General features: G+C 36.1%; 1 protein-coding gene across 7 annotated transcripts in view; it reads right to left on the reverse strand.

The window, feature by feature from the left end:
- Window positions 1-17654, reverse strand: part of DOP1A (DOP1 leucine zipper like protein A) — a 63569-nt gene that overhangs the window by 33689 nt on the left and 12226 nt on the right. For 5 of the 7 annotated variants that reach the window (XR_009726264.1, XM_061358349.1, XM_061358351.1 and 2 more), the window contains exons 3-12: window positions 16888-17069; window positions 14826-14996; window positions 12996-13185; window positions 12291-12389; window positions 11073-11172; window positions 8539-8648; window positions 6071-6179; window positions 4237-4357; window positions 3489-3608; window positions 610-724 (exon numbers count right to left, since the gene is read on the reverse strand). Coding sequence is in view for 6 of the 7 variants with exons in the window: in XM_061358349.1 (XP_061214333.1) it covers window positions 610-724; window positions 3489-3608; window positions 4237-4357; window positions 6071-6179; window positions 8539-8648; window positions 11073-11172; window positions 12291-12389; window positions 12996-13185; window positions 14826-14996; window positions 16888-17069 (1317 nt within the window). In the remaining variant the exon portion in view is untranslated. Of the gene's footprint in view, window positions 1-609; window positions 725-3488; window positions 3609-4236; window positions 4358-6070; window positions 6180-8538; window positions 8649-11072; window positions 11173-12290; window positions 12390-12995; window positions 13186-14825; window positions 14997-15817; window positions 15908-16887; window positions 17070-17654 lie in introns of all 7 variants that reach the window. The other 2 variants (XM_061358352.1, XM_061358353.1) reach the window with 2 other exon arrangements.

Below are 17654 nucleotides of genomic sequence, written 5' to 3' on the forward strand. Positions count from 1 at the left end.
CAACAAACACATTGCAAAACATAACAATAAGGCTAAAGAATGCTACTACTATTGTTTTAATAACCTTAATATAAAAGTTTGAGAATGAAAGACAAGCAAGTTATTAAGAACAAAAGCAAAAACAGGCTAATTGCCATACCTGACACAGCACCCTCATACTTCTAGTAGGCTTTGAAATGAGAAAGCAAAGAATTGAGGAAAGACAGGTACAGAAAAAACAGTTCCAACAGTCTTTGCTACATTAAGCAATGCCAACAGAAAAAGAAGACACATCATGACAATTAAAAAAGCCTTATAAGAAAGCTGCACATCTAAACTAGCATATCAAGCTACGAAAGCCTATACTTGTAATTAATACAGTGTAGTTTTAGAGAAGAGAAATCAAGGACAGACCAAAATTTTCAGTTATAAGCATTATAAAACCCACTTTGGTTATATCCAACCAGTCTATTAAGAATCATGCAGTGAAACCAAAACTTATTCTAAAGGTATCCACCCTTTTATGGCAATATAATTTCAGGAAAAACTATTTATAGAGTAGATATAGTATTTCTGTAGACTACAAATATACAGAATCCAAGTATTAGCAATAAATAAAGGAATTCTTACCAAAGAAACTATATCCAATAAAAAATCCACTAACAAGCAGAAATTTGTCAGGGGTAACTCAGACTGCTCACTATCACCTCCAGGCCCAGTTTGAAGTCTGGCATGTAAAGTCCTCCTGCAAAATTCAAATAGGGTTTCACGATATTTATCCTTCCCCTTACACCGGCCATGTTTCTGTAACTTAATGCAAAGCTGTACACATCAGTGAGAATACCTATAAACAAATAAGGATTATGTCATTTTGCTGTTAAATAGCTCATTTTGGCCCCTTGCATGCTTTCAGGAAAAAAAAACAGCAACCAGTCTTGCTGTAATCCAGTCTTCATTCATGAAATTAGGAAATTGAGGCTACAGAAAATTGCATTTGAAACTCTGTCATATGCAATACTTGCTACTATGAGCATGGGCACCAATAACAGAATTAAGAGATGGTGGTACTGGAAGAACAATAATTTTGAAGAGATGTAAACCCAAGCCATTAAGCACTTGACATAAAGACGAATAAAAGTGAAATAAAAAGCCCATGAGGCTTTAAAGCTGTGCAAGAGGAAAACAAAACAAGCTCTTCTAAATGTCCACTTCAGCTGACTGCATTGTTTTACTAGACAGGAATTCATAATTCTGTTGAGCTCTCCCTCTGACTGAAGATGGAACACAAATCCTCTGTGAAACCAGGCTGCAATTTGCAAATACGACAAGCAACGGACATGAACAAATGAATAATATTTTGTTTCTCCATTTATTCTGCCAGGGTTGGTGGTGGTCACATTTTCAGCAATAGTTAGTTATGCTAATCATTTCCCTCTGTTTTGTAAGGGTTCATGAACATATGTGCCAGGACTAAAAAAAAGGATTTGAAAAAATAGAAGCATTACAAAAACCAAGTCTGAAATAGTGTCAGTAAATATTTATCAAAAGATGTTTTAAATCATATTTAAATTGCATTCTGTCAATAATCTGTATTTGAGAAGTAGCACACTACTTAGCCCACACCTCCACTGGGATACTGTATCTCTCTAACAACAGATAATTATCTTCATAAAACTAGCAGCCTGCTTTACAGTTCAATGAATGAAATGGTCCATTTGTATAAGACATAACACAGATTTTTCACATTCTGTGCTCCTACCCAGAAAGTTCTACCATTTCAGAAATTGCTCAGAGATTTGTTCAGCTCTAGTATCTAATAAAGGATCACTTGAATTAACTTACTTATCAAAAATAGCTTCAAGAGAAGGCACAATAGCAGGGAACAATACTTAGATGGGAGAAAACACCAGATATAAGAAAGTCTACTTTTAGTAGGGGGAAGATCATTAGACAAAGCCCAAGACAAATACAGAGGGATATCTAAATCACTTGAAAAGCAATAACTGTGATTCAACAATCAGACTAAATGATATAACAATAACTTACAAATTCACAGTTTAAAATGAACTGGTTGTGTTTTCATTCAATGGTGCATCATTTTAAGCAAGACAATACCTTATGTAACACATCAGCTGAGGTAGAAAAATCAAAACAAATAACAAAAACAAACAAAAAACCAAAACAAACAAAAGAAACCCAACAAAAAAACATTCTCCAGATTCTATTTATTTATTAATAAGGCAATCTGGCATCCATGCTTACAGTAACATCGACTTGTATGTAGTGAAATTCTCACCTGCTTTACTTCATTGTAAACTGTGTTCTTTAGCGATTCAGTCCAACACACGAAAATTAAGTCACAGACATGTTGGAAAGGATTTCATCTAGTTCAATCTCTCACACTGAGCAGGACTACTAACAACATTAGATTAATTCATCCACAATTTTGTCTACCAGAGTCTTGGAAATCTCCAATGGAAGCTCCACAACCTTCCTGGGTACCCTGTTCCACTGCTGCCCTATATTCCTAGCAAAGCTTTTATGAAAGTCCAGCTTGAATCTCCAAGCCAACACTTGTTGCTGTCTCTTCTTTTACCATCAGCCATTACCAAAAGTATGGCTGTATCAGCTTTCTAAATGCTCTTCAGCCAGTCACAGGCTGCTATCTGAGCTTCCTCTTTGCAAGGCTAAATCCAACTCACCTACCTCAACCTCCCATGCAGTGTCCTATAACTCTGACTATCTTAGCAGTCCTTTACTAGAGCCTCTTTACTTTCCTCAAGCAGGGTGCCCAAAGCTGGACATAATGCTCCACATGTGACTTCAGAAACACTAAGAGAAAGGACAATTAACTTCTTTTCACATACACTGCCGCTGAAACAACCCAAGACACAGTTTTCTTTACTTATAAGAGCATACAGTTGGCTCATATGCAACTTAGTGTCCAAAGCACACTATTAAGTTAATCCATAAATAATTAAAAAACCCCAAACAAAAAACCTCCAAACGCTCCTCTACAAATTTCATTTGAAATCCCTACATCACCTATCCCTCGCCACAGCAACAACTTCTGCTTGGTCCCACTTTCCTCCAGTTAATATATGTTCTCCTCATTTGCAGGACTCACGCATTTTTTTCTTCCCTAAAAGTGTGGGGAAAAAAGTTAATACATTCTACATGTAACTTGGTAAAGCTGACAGGTTTGCTAGACACCTAGTGAGTAATCCTGTGCTGGACAGACAGAACAAAACAAACTAGTGGTGAGGTCACTCTGGACTCCACTTCAGCAGAGGTGCTAACTCTTGTCTCTTGACACCAAGTTTGTGAGAAATCACATTGCTGAGACTACCAACCACATTTAATTGAAACTGGCCAGAAGACCGAAGTTAAAGGGATGGGAAAGAAAAAACTTACACACCAAATGACCACATTAGAATAACTTATTTGAAGAAAAAAAAAAGCTTATAAATAAAAAATCAACTTTATGTATACAAAGTATTATAACATACCTACAACATTCTTCAAACCAACGAGCAATATAATCCCACATATAATAAGGCTCAAAGGAATTAAAGAGAAGATTGGCAGTTTTAATCAATTCTGCTGTTTTCTTGTTTTCTCTTAGTTTGCTGTAAGAAAATAAAGAGAACATTTTATATTTTTATACTTCATTTCCAAGTTACGTAACTACATAGCACTGTGAGTTTACTGACAAATTATCCTCCCGCATCCCTACAGCAGTTGTTGCTCTAGGGCTCAGGCTCCTCACATCAATGACTTTTCACAGTTGCTAGGTTTCTTCTCTATCCTTTCTTTAATCTGTCTTCTAACCCCATTTTTAATACATCTGTTTTCCCATACTAATTCCTACAGTTGTTTCTCCCCACCAGCTCTGAACTTCCCTCTTCTCTCCAGCTTTTAAGATATTCAACTCAAACCCTGCAACTCTTTTTATCTCCTGTCTGGCCGTCTTGTAGCAGGGTTTGTTTTTCTCTACAAGAGAACTCATCAATCCTCTTTTTTTTTTTCTTGTGAACACAGATGTAAGGAACACCAAACTCATCTACACCATTGACATACTGACTTCCAGCTGTATCAGTAAAACATTCAACATCTGCACTGAAGACAGAAGTGCAACTACTTTCAATGGATCCTGTATCATAAAGAAACAGGGTCACAGTTCCACAGGCTTCGCATTCATTACTTCAGCAAAAGAATTTATTACTTAGTACAAACTATATTATACTCATTATTCACCTGCTTAGCTGCGTGTGATCTTTGTTGAAAGAAGGTTCTGCCTGAAGTTCCAGTTCTGCTTTGCACTGTGTATATAATGTTCGAAACACTTCGATCAATACATCCTCTAGGATGGCAGGGCCTAGGGAGAAATACCAGCAATAACAGTCTTTAGCATTGTAGCACAACTAGCAGTCCACACCCAAAAAAAAAATCCAGATCATTAGCTAGCTTTGGTCACTGAAACCATAAAACTCCTTCTGTTAAATTTCACAGATTACATCAATTTCAGAAGTGTTTTTGCATTCCAGAAATACACAGTCAATCGTACTGCCACATAGTATACAAACACAGTTATTTTCCCATACAATAGGAATGATGGCTAGATACAAACAAACCTAGTTCAAAAGCTGCACAGTCACATCAGTATAGCCTCTCTTCAAACCAACATACCTTCTTTGGGGGATTATTAGCTCAGCAACATGTAAACATGACTACATGTATTCCTGATCAAAGGTAGCTTTCAAATGCCCACCCGTAAACTAGCACATGCTGTTATATGGAAAACATACTCAACTATTTAAATGCAAATATGAGGTAAAATACTTTGAGCATCTTCTATAATACAAGCTGAAATATTTTTAGCATCTTCCCTCCTTTTAATCTGAGGCAGGTTTGCTTTAATTGCAAATACAGTCTGCAAGATACTTTTTGAAATAGCACCTCCTTCTGATTTGAGCTAAATCTCAAGTTTGACGAAAGAAAAATAATTTGAAAGGAGTTCACAAAGTAATTCTGCTTGAAATATCCTTTGCTATTCCATGCCTTCTCCTAGCACCACTGTGCTGCCTTAAGTGAAAGTGCACTGGGTTAAGTAGAAATCCTATCAGCTTCTTCCATCTCAGTTTGCTGAAAGAATCCTCATAGCTCTGCTTCCTTCATTAAATCTTAACGAACAGACTGCCTCTGAAAATTTAAACTGACCCCTAGGAATCACAAATTACCAGGAAGATTACAAATTACAACATTTAGTTCTTTGTGGTTTGTCTTAACCATTTCCTTTCAAGTTGTACTCTTTCAATTGTTACATATTTATGCTCTTATTATCCTGCCTCCAAATGTTAGAATAGACTTCAGAAATTACTTTGACATTTTTCAGTCACCTCCAGAACTGTCATTCCGAGGAGAAATGCAAGATACACAGCACTCAACAGCTGCAAATACTTTTGTATCATCTACTTTTACCCCATAGTCCTCTGCACACACCTGCTAAAAAGTGCATTTAAATGCTTTTAGCTATGGAGGGCAGGGAGGGGGAACACCACACAAAAAACAACCCACAACAACAACAAAAAAAAGCCACAAACAAAAAACAGCACATCAAAACCCACAACACAACAACAACCACTCCGAAACCACCCACAAAATAATAATTAAAGGAAATCTTCTGAAGATAAAGTTTTCTGGTTAGTATCTCTCATCTCAATGTATATATTAGAAGAAAGATCAGATTATTGCTCAAAAGCAACAGCCGACATTTAAAATAGTGAAAGCCACTTATTCAATTAAAGAAATGGAAAAGTTCCAATCTGCATTTCTTAAAACATGCAGTCAGTTTTCCCCATGATTTTAACTTAAAATTTCCTCTGCTGAAAGTAGAAGAAATTGCATTAGGTAAAATTTAATGAATACAGTAACGACAAAACATACACAAAGATGGGAAGATCTAAGAAAACTAGCTAACCTGCTAGTACTAAGAATACAGGTTTTTCAATTTGACCAACAAGACAGAAAAAAATCTCAAAGCAAAACCATGTAATACAAGCTAAAGACTAGAAGTTAATATGAAAATTACCTAGTTCAGGCTTATCCAGCAAACTGATAAGAATTCGAAAAGGCTTTAAGTCTTGCATTAATGTGCTTTCTTCTCCATGCCCATTAACTTGTAATATTCCAACCATTGCCTGCAAAGAGCAAAAACATATTAGGAAAACAAAACACAGACCAGAAAACAGTTTTTAAAAGAAACATGCAATAAAAGCTATGCATAAAGGGAAAATTCTCAGTAGGGGGGAACCACTATTTCATCTCACTGCAGCTCATTCCATGCTTAAATATTCTCTCAACTTTGCCTGAGAGTATATTTCATATTTCTGTAGAACAGAACATGATATCGCATATATAGTGAAAGTCAAAATAAGATATAAACAGATACCAACTCAAAGTTTTCCAAGAATAAAAGAAGACATAAAAAGTGATAAAGAAATTGTTTGAGAAGGTAAGGCATGTAGATATTAAGGGCTTAATAAATAATAATCTGCCCACCTGGGATATATCAATGTCTTGGTTTAAGCCCAGTCAGCCACGCAGCCTCTTGCTTGCTCCCCCCTCCCACTTCCGGAGGGATGGGGAGGAGAATCAAAAGATGTAACTCCCATGGGTTGAGATAAGAACAGTCCAGTAACTAAGGTATAACACAAATCACTGCTGCTACCACAATAATAATAATGATAAGAGAAATAACAAGGGGAGAGAATACAACTGCTCACCACCTGCTGACTGATACCCAGCCTGACTGAGCAGTGATCTATATGGCAGAAAACTCTCCTGACTAAGTTGACTAGATAGCAATGTCAACTTCAAAACAAATAGGAAAACTGAGTTTCTACACAGAAGTAGTTTAGGGAATGACCTGAAAAATAAAAAAAAAAAGGCAAACAAAACTGCCACAGATTCTGCTTAGCTTCCTCTCTGTGGCTGCCTTCACTGTCTGAGCCAAAACTAGTTTGTCTCTTTCACAGCTTCTAAAAAGGGAGGACAAAGAAGAGAGACTGTAAAGAAGGGGCAGGAAAACAGGTTTGACCTTGCTACAAACCAAGTATTATCAGTCAGGATTACCCTGCTGTATTGAATATGCCTGTAGGTCAGAATTTTCAGTACACTGTATAAAATGAGTAAGATGGGTTGGACTGTAGAAAAGAACACACAGACTGATAGAGAAGGCAGAAAGAAGCAATACTTTCAAATCTTCCAAAAGACAGCAAATGATTTTAGAAGGCATATGCAATTTTTAGAGCAAGTCACTGACTTTAATGTCTATAAAAAACTTGAAAGCAAAAACCAAGTGAATTATCCCTGTTATAAAAGTTGGACACTCTCCATTCTACTGCAGCAGCAGCGCCTGCTACCAAAAAGAGAAAAATAATCAAACAGACTATATCAACTCTATACCACTGCTAATCTTTCCAGCCAGAAAAGCTCTGATGACACTGATTAAGCTAGAAAGAGCATCAGATTTAAAAAGACGACTGCAACCTACTAACAAATGCCTATATTTCGCTAGAAACTCAACACACTTTAGACAGAAGGTACAAGTAAAATTATACCCATTCAAGCCTGTCTAGACTTGGATAAGCTCTAAACCATCAGAGGCAGAAGGGTGACAAAACAAGGGTGAGAGTGCACCAAGGAGGTCCTTGCTGCACTGGAATCCTGCAGTCTCTTCCTCATCAGCAGAAAAGCAGATCTCATTACCTTAAGATAAAAGTGAAAGTGCCAGCTTTGTACTAGATATCAGCTTTAAGTTGTGATGAGCTAAATATTCTTATGTCAGCTATTAATACCGGAATCCCCATTTATTCCTATATACAGCGCCACAATTCTGACTGAATATCAGAGAAATCCTGAACTTATTAATTTGCTTTAATGATAAAATGTCTTCCTGATTTCAAGGTAAGATTCACAGCATCTTGAAAGACATCTGTATGCTTTAATTAATGTGAGAGGAGGAGCACAGTTCTTGAGGCCAGGTGATCCCAGCTCACTTAGTAAGGCTTTAGAGATCAAATAGGTTGACTGCCAATCTACTCAACTATTCTGACTGCCACTGGACAGCAGAAAAGACATTCCCCTTGCCTAGAGGTAAGGAAGATCTTTCTTACTCAGACCTTCTATCTGATAAAATTTTTCCGATTCCCAAGAGACAGAGGAGTTTCCAGATCTACAGAAGAGAATTCTCCAATTCAGTTTTATGAAAAAACAGGCTGCAGTGTTCTTGGCTCACAATCAAATATCTTCCATGTATGCTATATATTCAGTGTGGAAGAGGAGAGAGAGAAATCTAGTATCTGTCCTGATCATACTATTATACTAAAGAAATCGCATGTCTCCATTTTTCCTCTGATAAGATTTTAGAAGCTTAGAACACAATACCACAAAAAGATAGAAAATACATGGTCACATTGAAAAGGTAAGTCAAAACATAAAGACTGACTAGCATCCATTTATGAATATATAATCCACAATAAAAGATTGCATAGATACCTGGACTAACATCTCCTTAGAAAAGGTGTTGAAATAGTAAGTGGCATGTTCCTCGGGATTGCTGTGCCTTGTACTTCTGGGTCCTATAAGGGCACCATTGTTATCAAAACCTTCAAGCAAAGAAAAGACAAGGCAAATAAATATTTGTCTCTTAATAGAGTATTTTGCCAATTTCTTTAAATTAGAAATAACACACTAGAGTTGATAACTTACCAAGATGAAGTCCAAGTAATGTGGGCAAAAAAAAGATGATTTTGCAGAGTTTAATGCAGGAAACTAAGTGATACTTCCATGCAAACAGTTTGCACACAAATTGCAACCTTTAGTTTTATGCAACATTATTAACCTAATTACTACTTGTACAAAAGAAATAAATGCTAACATTGCACAAACCACATAGTCCTAGAGTATATTCAAAGAAACCCCATCCAACAAAAGTAATTCAATATTATGGGAACACAAACTTCAGTACTTTAAATATAAAGAGATAATAAGCAAAACACTCTGACATGACTAAGGTGCCTAGAGAGAATATCAGTCATATTACACAAACTAAATGAAGGAGATAGATCTTTGTTTTGGAAGTTTGTATCTTTTCTTTTACCAACTAAACCTTTTATTCTACAAAAAAATAGGCTTAAAGAAAAAATTAAAAAGAAAAAAAAAAAAATCAAGAAGTTGGTCAGGATATGACCCCATTCCAAAGAAGTGTTTTCCACAGTTTTTGTCCTGAAGTAACAAAAACAAGGCAAGTTTGAGAAGATCCCTGCCCTTTAGCAGTAACTTAAGCACTGTTAACAATGGTTAAGCTAATCTGTACTTAAAGTGATGAAATGTGATTTTTATGCCTAGAGAATGTTAATAGACCACTCCTAGCTATAAAACAATAGGAAGAAATAGCTAACACTAAAATTAAATAATTTCATATGGAATATCAGACTTCAGAGGGTCTTCTGACATAACTAACCCCTGTGCCCTGATGTTTCATTAGTAGAATATCACAATAAAATAAGAGCACCTCAGAGTCAAAATAGAAATTAAAAAAAAAAATAAAAAAAAAAAAGCAAAAAAGCTATTTTGCCAGAAGGTTTCTCTGAATACATGGCAAATGGAGGCACTAGGTTTTCACAAAAAAGGACCAGGAACAGGCACTATAAAACTATGTTCTGAAGTTATATTAGCTTTCAGTGGGGAATATGCTCATGAAACAGTTGTAGAATGAGGTTCCACAACAAAAAACAGCATGATATTTTAAACACATAAGATATCCTTTTCAGTGATGGCAAAACAAGACATATCTAGTCCACCAAATTTAGATGAAACATCAGTCCAGTGCTTAATCTGGAATCTTTTTCCCCTAAATTGGAAAATGTAGGTGTGGAGCATGAAAGAGATGACCAATTTGCAAGTCAGTGTCTTGAGAAATGATAAAAGTAAAGAAGCTGAGATTTTTCCATATTTATCTTCTAGATCCTTGCAACACCTACAGCAACAAAACCAATCCTGTCACGCAAAACTCTTCTGCTAACTTTTACTCCTCCCTCTGTAACGTCAGTTCTCTCTCATGTCCCTTGACTACTTCCTTGCTCCCCAGTCACCCACAGGCTATCTGCATCTGATGTCTTAACTATGAGCTGGGAAAGATACAATAGCATCAAGGCTCCTGGGTAGCCTGAGAAGCACATATATGCTTGCTGGTGAGCTGGGAAGTCAAACGAAAAAAGGTAATAGCAGACAGTAAACCAGTCTTCCCCTCAAGTAAAGAAACACTTTTCTTTCTCTATACCCAGTCTCCCGTTTCATATAAAAAATTAAACATGTATTGTATCTATATTCTACCATTTGGTAGGCATAAAAGTGCGTATCCTGTATTGATTGATTTTTACTTCAGTAAGGCACTGAAATAATGATCTAGTCACATAGAAAACAGAAGAGATTGGCCATTCTTTAATTCAAACATGCAAATCTCTAAGACAGTTTAAAATTTTCATGCTCAAGCCTCCATCAATGTAATATCAACATTTTTCAACATGCTTTTGTTTTTATCTCTTCTATGCTGTTGTGTTCCAACTGACACTTACACTCTATAATGCCTGTTCTCTATTTTTTGCCATTTTAAGCTTCCAGTGAGACAAAGGTTGCTTTCCAATGTCCATTTATGCAGGCCTAGTGCACCAGGCCCTAACCCCTGAATCTGGCCTACAGTTGCTGCTATAGAAAAATTTACCAAGAATTTATTGTCCTGGTTTTGTTTGGGACAGAGTTAATTTTCTTCCCAGTAGATGGTACCGTGATGTGTTTTGTTTATTTGGGTTTTGGGTTGGTTGTTGTTTTATATTTTTCACATTTATATAACAGGAAAGAGCGTTCTTCATCTTTTACGTCCATGGAAAGAAACAGTGCCTCTCTTTACGATACAAACTAAGTACTGTATTTTTCCAATAATCTTTCTCTGCAGCATGTTAAAATACTGCTAATGAGCATATAATACTTCCTCCACTTTTACTGGAAAACAAAATGAAATACAAACCTACCTAGAAGCCACGCATAAAGCCTTCGGTTGAGTGACATATCCCTGCGCAGCACTACATGAAGGGCTGCTGACAAAATTCTTATCATGTCTGGACGTGTTGCCTGAAGATGTTAGAAACACGATTAAATTTGATTATATTTAACTATGAAAAGTAACATATGCTAGCAGCTTAATGTACACTAAAATGTAGTTAATTTCATGTTCTGACACTTCTGAATCCAGAATAGTACAAGAAAAAACGCTTGCTCTTAAGATACCAAAATATGGTTATCATTTGGAACAGACACACTGCAATAGCATGCACCTTTTATGAACAGCAAAAAATCCTTGACTCCATTGACAGCTCATTTTCGCTATGAGACATTTAATTTTGTTCGTTAGGCAAAAGCCTTTGAAGCAAATACAACTAAAATCCAATAAAAAAAAATCTGAGATTTTTAATACCTTTCAATCTCTTATTATTTTAAATGTTTATTTAAGTCTTAGTATTAAAAAATACCTGTGTTGATAATGTCATCATTCTAGCACTGGAACAGAGACATAAATATTTCTATAGCAACTGACAGATGTGAATGAACCACTTTAAAAAGCAGGAACACAGCTCTTTTTACAGGAAAAGGCAGATTTTCCATAATTTCTAATAAGATGAGAATCAACTTCATATAAGTCTTCCTTCAGAAATAAAATGAAACGTGGGTAACTTAAAAACAGGAAGTGGCTACCAATAAATGCAGGGAGAACAAAAAAAATACCTAGAATTTGTGAGGTCTGTCTCCCACTGCTGCTAGCTGAGGGCTAACTACTCACCTAAAAGCAAGAATAATTTTCAGTTGTCTACTGCTCTGAATCAGTCATACTAAGAGAATTAACTTTTGCTGCTTCTGAGCACTGAGAATTTGAAATTTGCATATGAACAGGTAATTTGTTTTCTCATCAAATTACAGCAAATTAAAAGCTTCTGCATAGATTAAACATCATAATTTATATTGGATTTGCGTATACAGAAGGTAAAGTTAAACCCAAGGTTAACACATTGTTAAAAAGCAGAAGGGAAGACATCCTGACATGAGAATAGCCACACCTATCAGAGAAACTCTTACATGTGACTTTCAGTCTTGGAGAAAATCATTAACAAAGAACAACTAAATACTGCTACTGACTTAAGAACTGGAGTATAATTTAGGAGTTTGCCAATTCATCTCTCATGTTAATAACCTACCTGGCTCATGTGGAAAGGAAAACAGAAAAGGATAAGGTCCAGCGTGCTCCTCTGCACCAAAACACTGGTATCTTGCACTGATGTGCTTACTGCTTCCACCTGAAGTAACAGCAGACACCACCCCCACAAAGTATTTAGTTATTGTATTATTTTAAGAAGGTAGATAAAAGAGCACACTCACAAAATAAGAACAGTTGTTTATAAATAGTGGTATGTGCAAAATGAAGTTATTTTAGAATTCTGAATAATGAAACAAGATAAAACAAAAAAAATAAAGTTTCACCACTGAGGAAACATATGATCAACGTAAATTCCATGAACTATAAAAACACTGAACTTTTGCTTTTTTTATATTACCAATGAATACCTTAAGTTTAAAAGACAAAGTTATATTTAAAAAAAAAAAACAACAAAAACCAACAAAACTGAACCACTTTTAATTGAAGTGTGTCATGAATGGCAAGTTTTATACAAAACCTAAGCAGCTCCGAAACATTAACTCATCTATGCAATTTTTATCATGCACAAATACTTCCGCTTAACTGGAGCTATAATAAATACAAATAATATAAAAAATAATAAATGTGCATTTTTATCTCTTCAAAGGCTATGTTCAAAGGTACAGAAAACATAATAATATACTTTAGGGGGGGTTAAATATTAATAAGTAAGACCCATATCTTCATTGTTCTAACACAACATTACCATTAACTCAATGTCACTGCCAATTATGTAGAGTTGATCCTCCATTGAAAGCTTCCTGTTCAAATGGGAGAGGACATAGGTGATGCCAGGCAAGCGAACTGCAGGGCTTGTGAGGAGGCTACCCCAGAGAGCACTGTAGAATGCTGACTGATCCACAGCAGAGGCAACCTTCTCCAACAGTGTGTTTGTTCTGCAGTAAAATCAAGTCAGCTGAATCAGGGCATGTATCACAGCCCTTGCCTCAGCCTCCAATTTTTGTAAGCGTAAAAATTAATTGTTACAGGAAGTTCAAAGCTTTCCTTATGAGAGACCAAGAGAAGCCTTAGTTATAACCTTATAATATAGCCTGAACAGTATGATCCAACTAAGAAGCCTATGGGCCAACCTGGCTTGCAAAATGCCTCCGCCTGCCCACGGTTTCTCCTTACGTACTTTTGTTCAAAGAGCCAAATAACTTCCTCATCTGCTACTTAAAGCCAAATGTTGCTACAGACAGAGGTTTCAGAGAGACAGCAGGAAAACACAGCTACTGAAAAAAAAAATAAATTCAAGCAAATGACCTTTCATTCTTTGCAGTGAACACCACTGGCAATAACAGGGCCTAAAAATACTACAATTCTTTTGGCACAAACAATCTCTTCCCCTGTTCTTATTTCTTCCCACTTATGTGACAGCACCTCTACATGCTATAGCAGGTCCCAGGAGGCAAGCTGAGTAGCCCTTGCTCCCTGCTGCAAAGATGTCACTTTTGCACTTACAGCACTTAGAGATTACACTGCTGTATCTACCTACACAGAAACAGAAAAAGACAACATTAAATTGCTCTTCACATACAAGTCGTGAAAATTATAGCTTCTGAAGCTGGAAATATCAAGAATATGTAAGTGTGTGAACAATTCCAAAAATTCATAGCCTTAGAATGTAACTTCATCCTTTAATGTTAGGATTCTATTCTAGCACTCCAGATACCACAGTCAAGATACCCAGCAAGCCTAACCCCAGCAGAGATAAGAAGAGCTAATACCTCCCAGGCCTCTCTGATAGCAAAGGACTAATAACCTTTATAGGTGGATTAGATACATGTATTACTGCTGTCTCTTACATACTTAATGATTATTTAGATATCTTAACAAGTAAATCTTAACGACAGAAGCTTTGCTTGCCATCTTAAATTCAGTTAAGGTAAGTATTTTAGACCAGGGATAATATGGCAGCAACACCTTCGAGGAAATTCATGGAAAAGAATCAAAGATGCTTGTTCCTAATACATTGTGTTAATGTAAGAATCATAGAATCATTCAGGTTGGAATACCCCTTCAGATCATTGAGTCCAACTGTTAGCCTAGCACTGCCAAGTCCACCACTAAACCATGTCCCTAGGTATATCTACATGTCTTTTAAATACCTGTGGGGTGGTGACTCCACCACTCCCCTGGGCTGCCTGTTCCAATGCTTGACAACACTTTTTGTCAAGAAACTTTTCCTAATACCCACCTAAACCTCCCCTGGCACAACCCAAGGCCATTTCCTCTTGTTCTATTGCTTATTACTCGGGAGACCAACATATAACACTAAGTCCAGTTAATGTCAATTCCTTTTCAATAGCAAGAACAACTAACAGTTAATTTATCATAATTGATGTTAAGAATCTTCTGCCACACTGTTCCACTGCAATTAATATGACTGGATGAAATTAAACACCAACTATCTTAAAAAATAAAATAAAACCATATACAAGTCTTTGATGAAAAGTTGCAGAAAAAACCCAAGCAAAACAAAAAAATCCCCAACAAATCAAGCATATTGCCTTATTAGGTTATCTAACCTTACCTTTCATAATATTCTGACCCCTCCTCTAACCCAGGCAGAATTCCAGTTAACAGTCCTTGCAGTCCTGGTTTCAATGTTTTCCCCAAAGGGAGGTAATAAACCTCATACAGACTCAATAATGTTGGCTTGACAGACATTGCAGAATTGGCAAGAAGTGGAAATAGTCCAGAACTGTGAAAAATAAAATGTATCTTTTTTTAAGAAGCTTCTTATGTGAGACAATTTAATTATACCTTAAGAATGTTGCTGGCTTAAATTTAATAAACTAACAATAAGCCCATTGTTAATGATGTAGTATTTAAAGGATTGAAAACATTGGACTTATGTTTTGAGTTTACCATGAATGTAAGTGAAATTTCATGAAAGTTACAAATGTGATCAGCTAAGCAGACGCTACCTACATACCATCTTTGCAATTGTAACTAAGTATCATAAAGTAGTACAAAGAGTACCAAAAATCATAGAATCATAGAATGGTTAGGGTTGGAAAGGACCTTAAGATCATCAAGTTCCAACCCCCCTGCATGGGCAGGGACACCTTGCTCTAAACCATATCACCCAAGGCCTTGTCCAATCAAAAACATGTTAACACAGCTTTCAAAATCACTGAGAAAGCAGGTCAGAAGACACCAATACATGAAGAAAATGAAATAAGAGTAAAATAATAAAATTTAAGTTTGAGCCCAGGGTCTTAAAATATACACCTACAAATCTATAACCCACCAAAAAAAAAAAGCAACAAAAAACCCAAACCAAAACCTTTGTGGGTACATCACAATGTTATCCGGGGGGGGGGGGGGGGGGGGAGAAGGGAGGGGATATCTTTTTAAAGTACCAAAAATGTTTATAAAAAAGCAATTTTTGCCTTTATCTATCCAATATCCAGAGCTACTGCTTTGTCACTGTCGACGGGTTTCTTTTTTCTGCAGAAAATGTCTTTTTGTTCTGTAACCAGTACACTACTCTACAGTGTTTCTTTGTAAGGCGCTTACTCATCCTTCAAGATTTGATGTTCAGACACTGTCACTCTGCTTTCATGAAAATACTGGAATCTTTGATAACGCTTTAATGTGAATGTCAGTCTTCTTCCAAGCATCCGTAACAATGTCTGTTAGTTACATTACAGTAGATAGCATTTTGCACTATCCTAGAACTTACTGTTAACAAGATATTGCAGCTACAGAATCACTGCACAAGCCAAAAATGTAGGCTATAAATTCACAGTATCTTTCATAGCACAGAAACACAGAAATTCCCCCTTCCCAAAATGTAACTATTTATAAACATATTGACAGTGCAAGACAGAACAGCTGATGTTAAGGCATACAATTTGTCTCCAAGCATTAACACACCCCTTTGCTATCTAAACAGAAAAGCAGAGTTGTATTTTTTTCCGCTGTTTCTCAAACTGATGAAATTCTAATCTCTAGGGATAGCTAAAGATGAAGAACCATGTGTGACCGCACATATGCACACACCCTTCTATGCATTATATATTAAATAGCCTAAATGTCTTGCCCTCCCCATGCAACAGAAAGCCTTTAGGAATCGGTATATTTTCACTACATTTACATTTCAAGGTTATCCTTGCTTTTATTATCATCAGTCCTAGAGGCTGAGAAAAATTTTCTACTTGCACTCCATTCTAGCAAAATAGACAACCATTTGATTGCTTGGAAGAAAAAGTTTCTTTCAATAAACTATATTCAAATTCTTTCTAATACCACTTAAAATCGAAAAATGAAATGTGAATACATTTAAATAAGCATTAACACTTCCATTACTTTACATATATGCACAAAACTTCCTTTATTTCAATGAAGAAATAATAAACTCCAGGTTTTCTAGCTCTAAAATTGGTTCCTAACATAAGTTTAGGGGATACGTTTATCTTCCAATATACAATATTTGGGAGAAGAGTACTACACAAGTACCAGTAACATGGGGGAAGGAAACTGATGGATTCTTGCTGTATAACAAAACAATATTATTAATATAAAATGCATGAAACCAAAACCATCTCAACTATGCATCTGAAATGGAGTTGTTTAAATTATTGTACCTGTAGAGGAAAAGATCTTTGGCCAGACGCTTGGGTCCAATGATTTTGAAAATGATCTCATATGTTTCAAGTGCCTTCCGATGAACCCCTCCCGGTAAAGCTGGGTGAAGACATTGTGCCAAGCGCTTTCCTATAGTCAGCTTTTTCGGTACTACCTGGTACTTTGCATTGTTCTGTAGTACCTGATAAATCAACAAATTAAGAAAAACTGCACGTTTATAAATTAGTTCCTGAACATGGTCAGTAAGTCACAACATGTAACACGCAAAGAGAAAATTCCATGGTACATCTTACAATGCCTTTCTCTTGTATACTTGCTATAGATGTATTACCAAGCATTTAAAACTTCACTTGCAATGGGCTCCTTACAGCTTGTCCATTTCATTTTACTCATTCATTTTATTCATTCTCTTGAAGACAAAAATTATGATCTCCCTTTGTTAAAATCAATTACCAGCAGCTCCCAGAGAACTATAAAACTGTGGGTGGTCAATCTGGGTAACTTTAAGAAGCCATCACAGAGTGAGACAAGAAATGTTACAATAAAAAAAAAAATTGAAAGAAATGAGACTTTATTCAAAGAAATTGTGCCACTGGCATTGCCAAATGTACTGTCATTCCTGATTTTCCACAACATTTAGAGGGTAGAACTTAAATGCTTCAGAGCTGTAATTTTCTATGCCAAATTCTGCAAAGCTTCACATGGGCAAAATGTATGTGGTAAAGGGTACTCTATGACACTGACTGGAGATCCTTAGAAATACATA

Source organism: Neopsephotus bourkii, unplaced genomic scaffold, assembly GCF_033783945.1.
Source record: "Neopsephotus bourkii isolate Nb327-2 ecotype Australia unplaced genomic scaffold, CSIRO-AGI_Nbou_v1 NB_941, whole genome shotgun sequence".
Lineage (NCBI taxonomy): Eukaryota > Metazoa > Chordata > Aves > Psittaciformes > Psittacidae > Neopsephotus > Neopsephotus bourkii.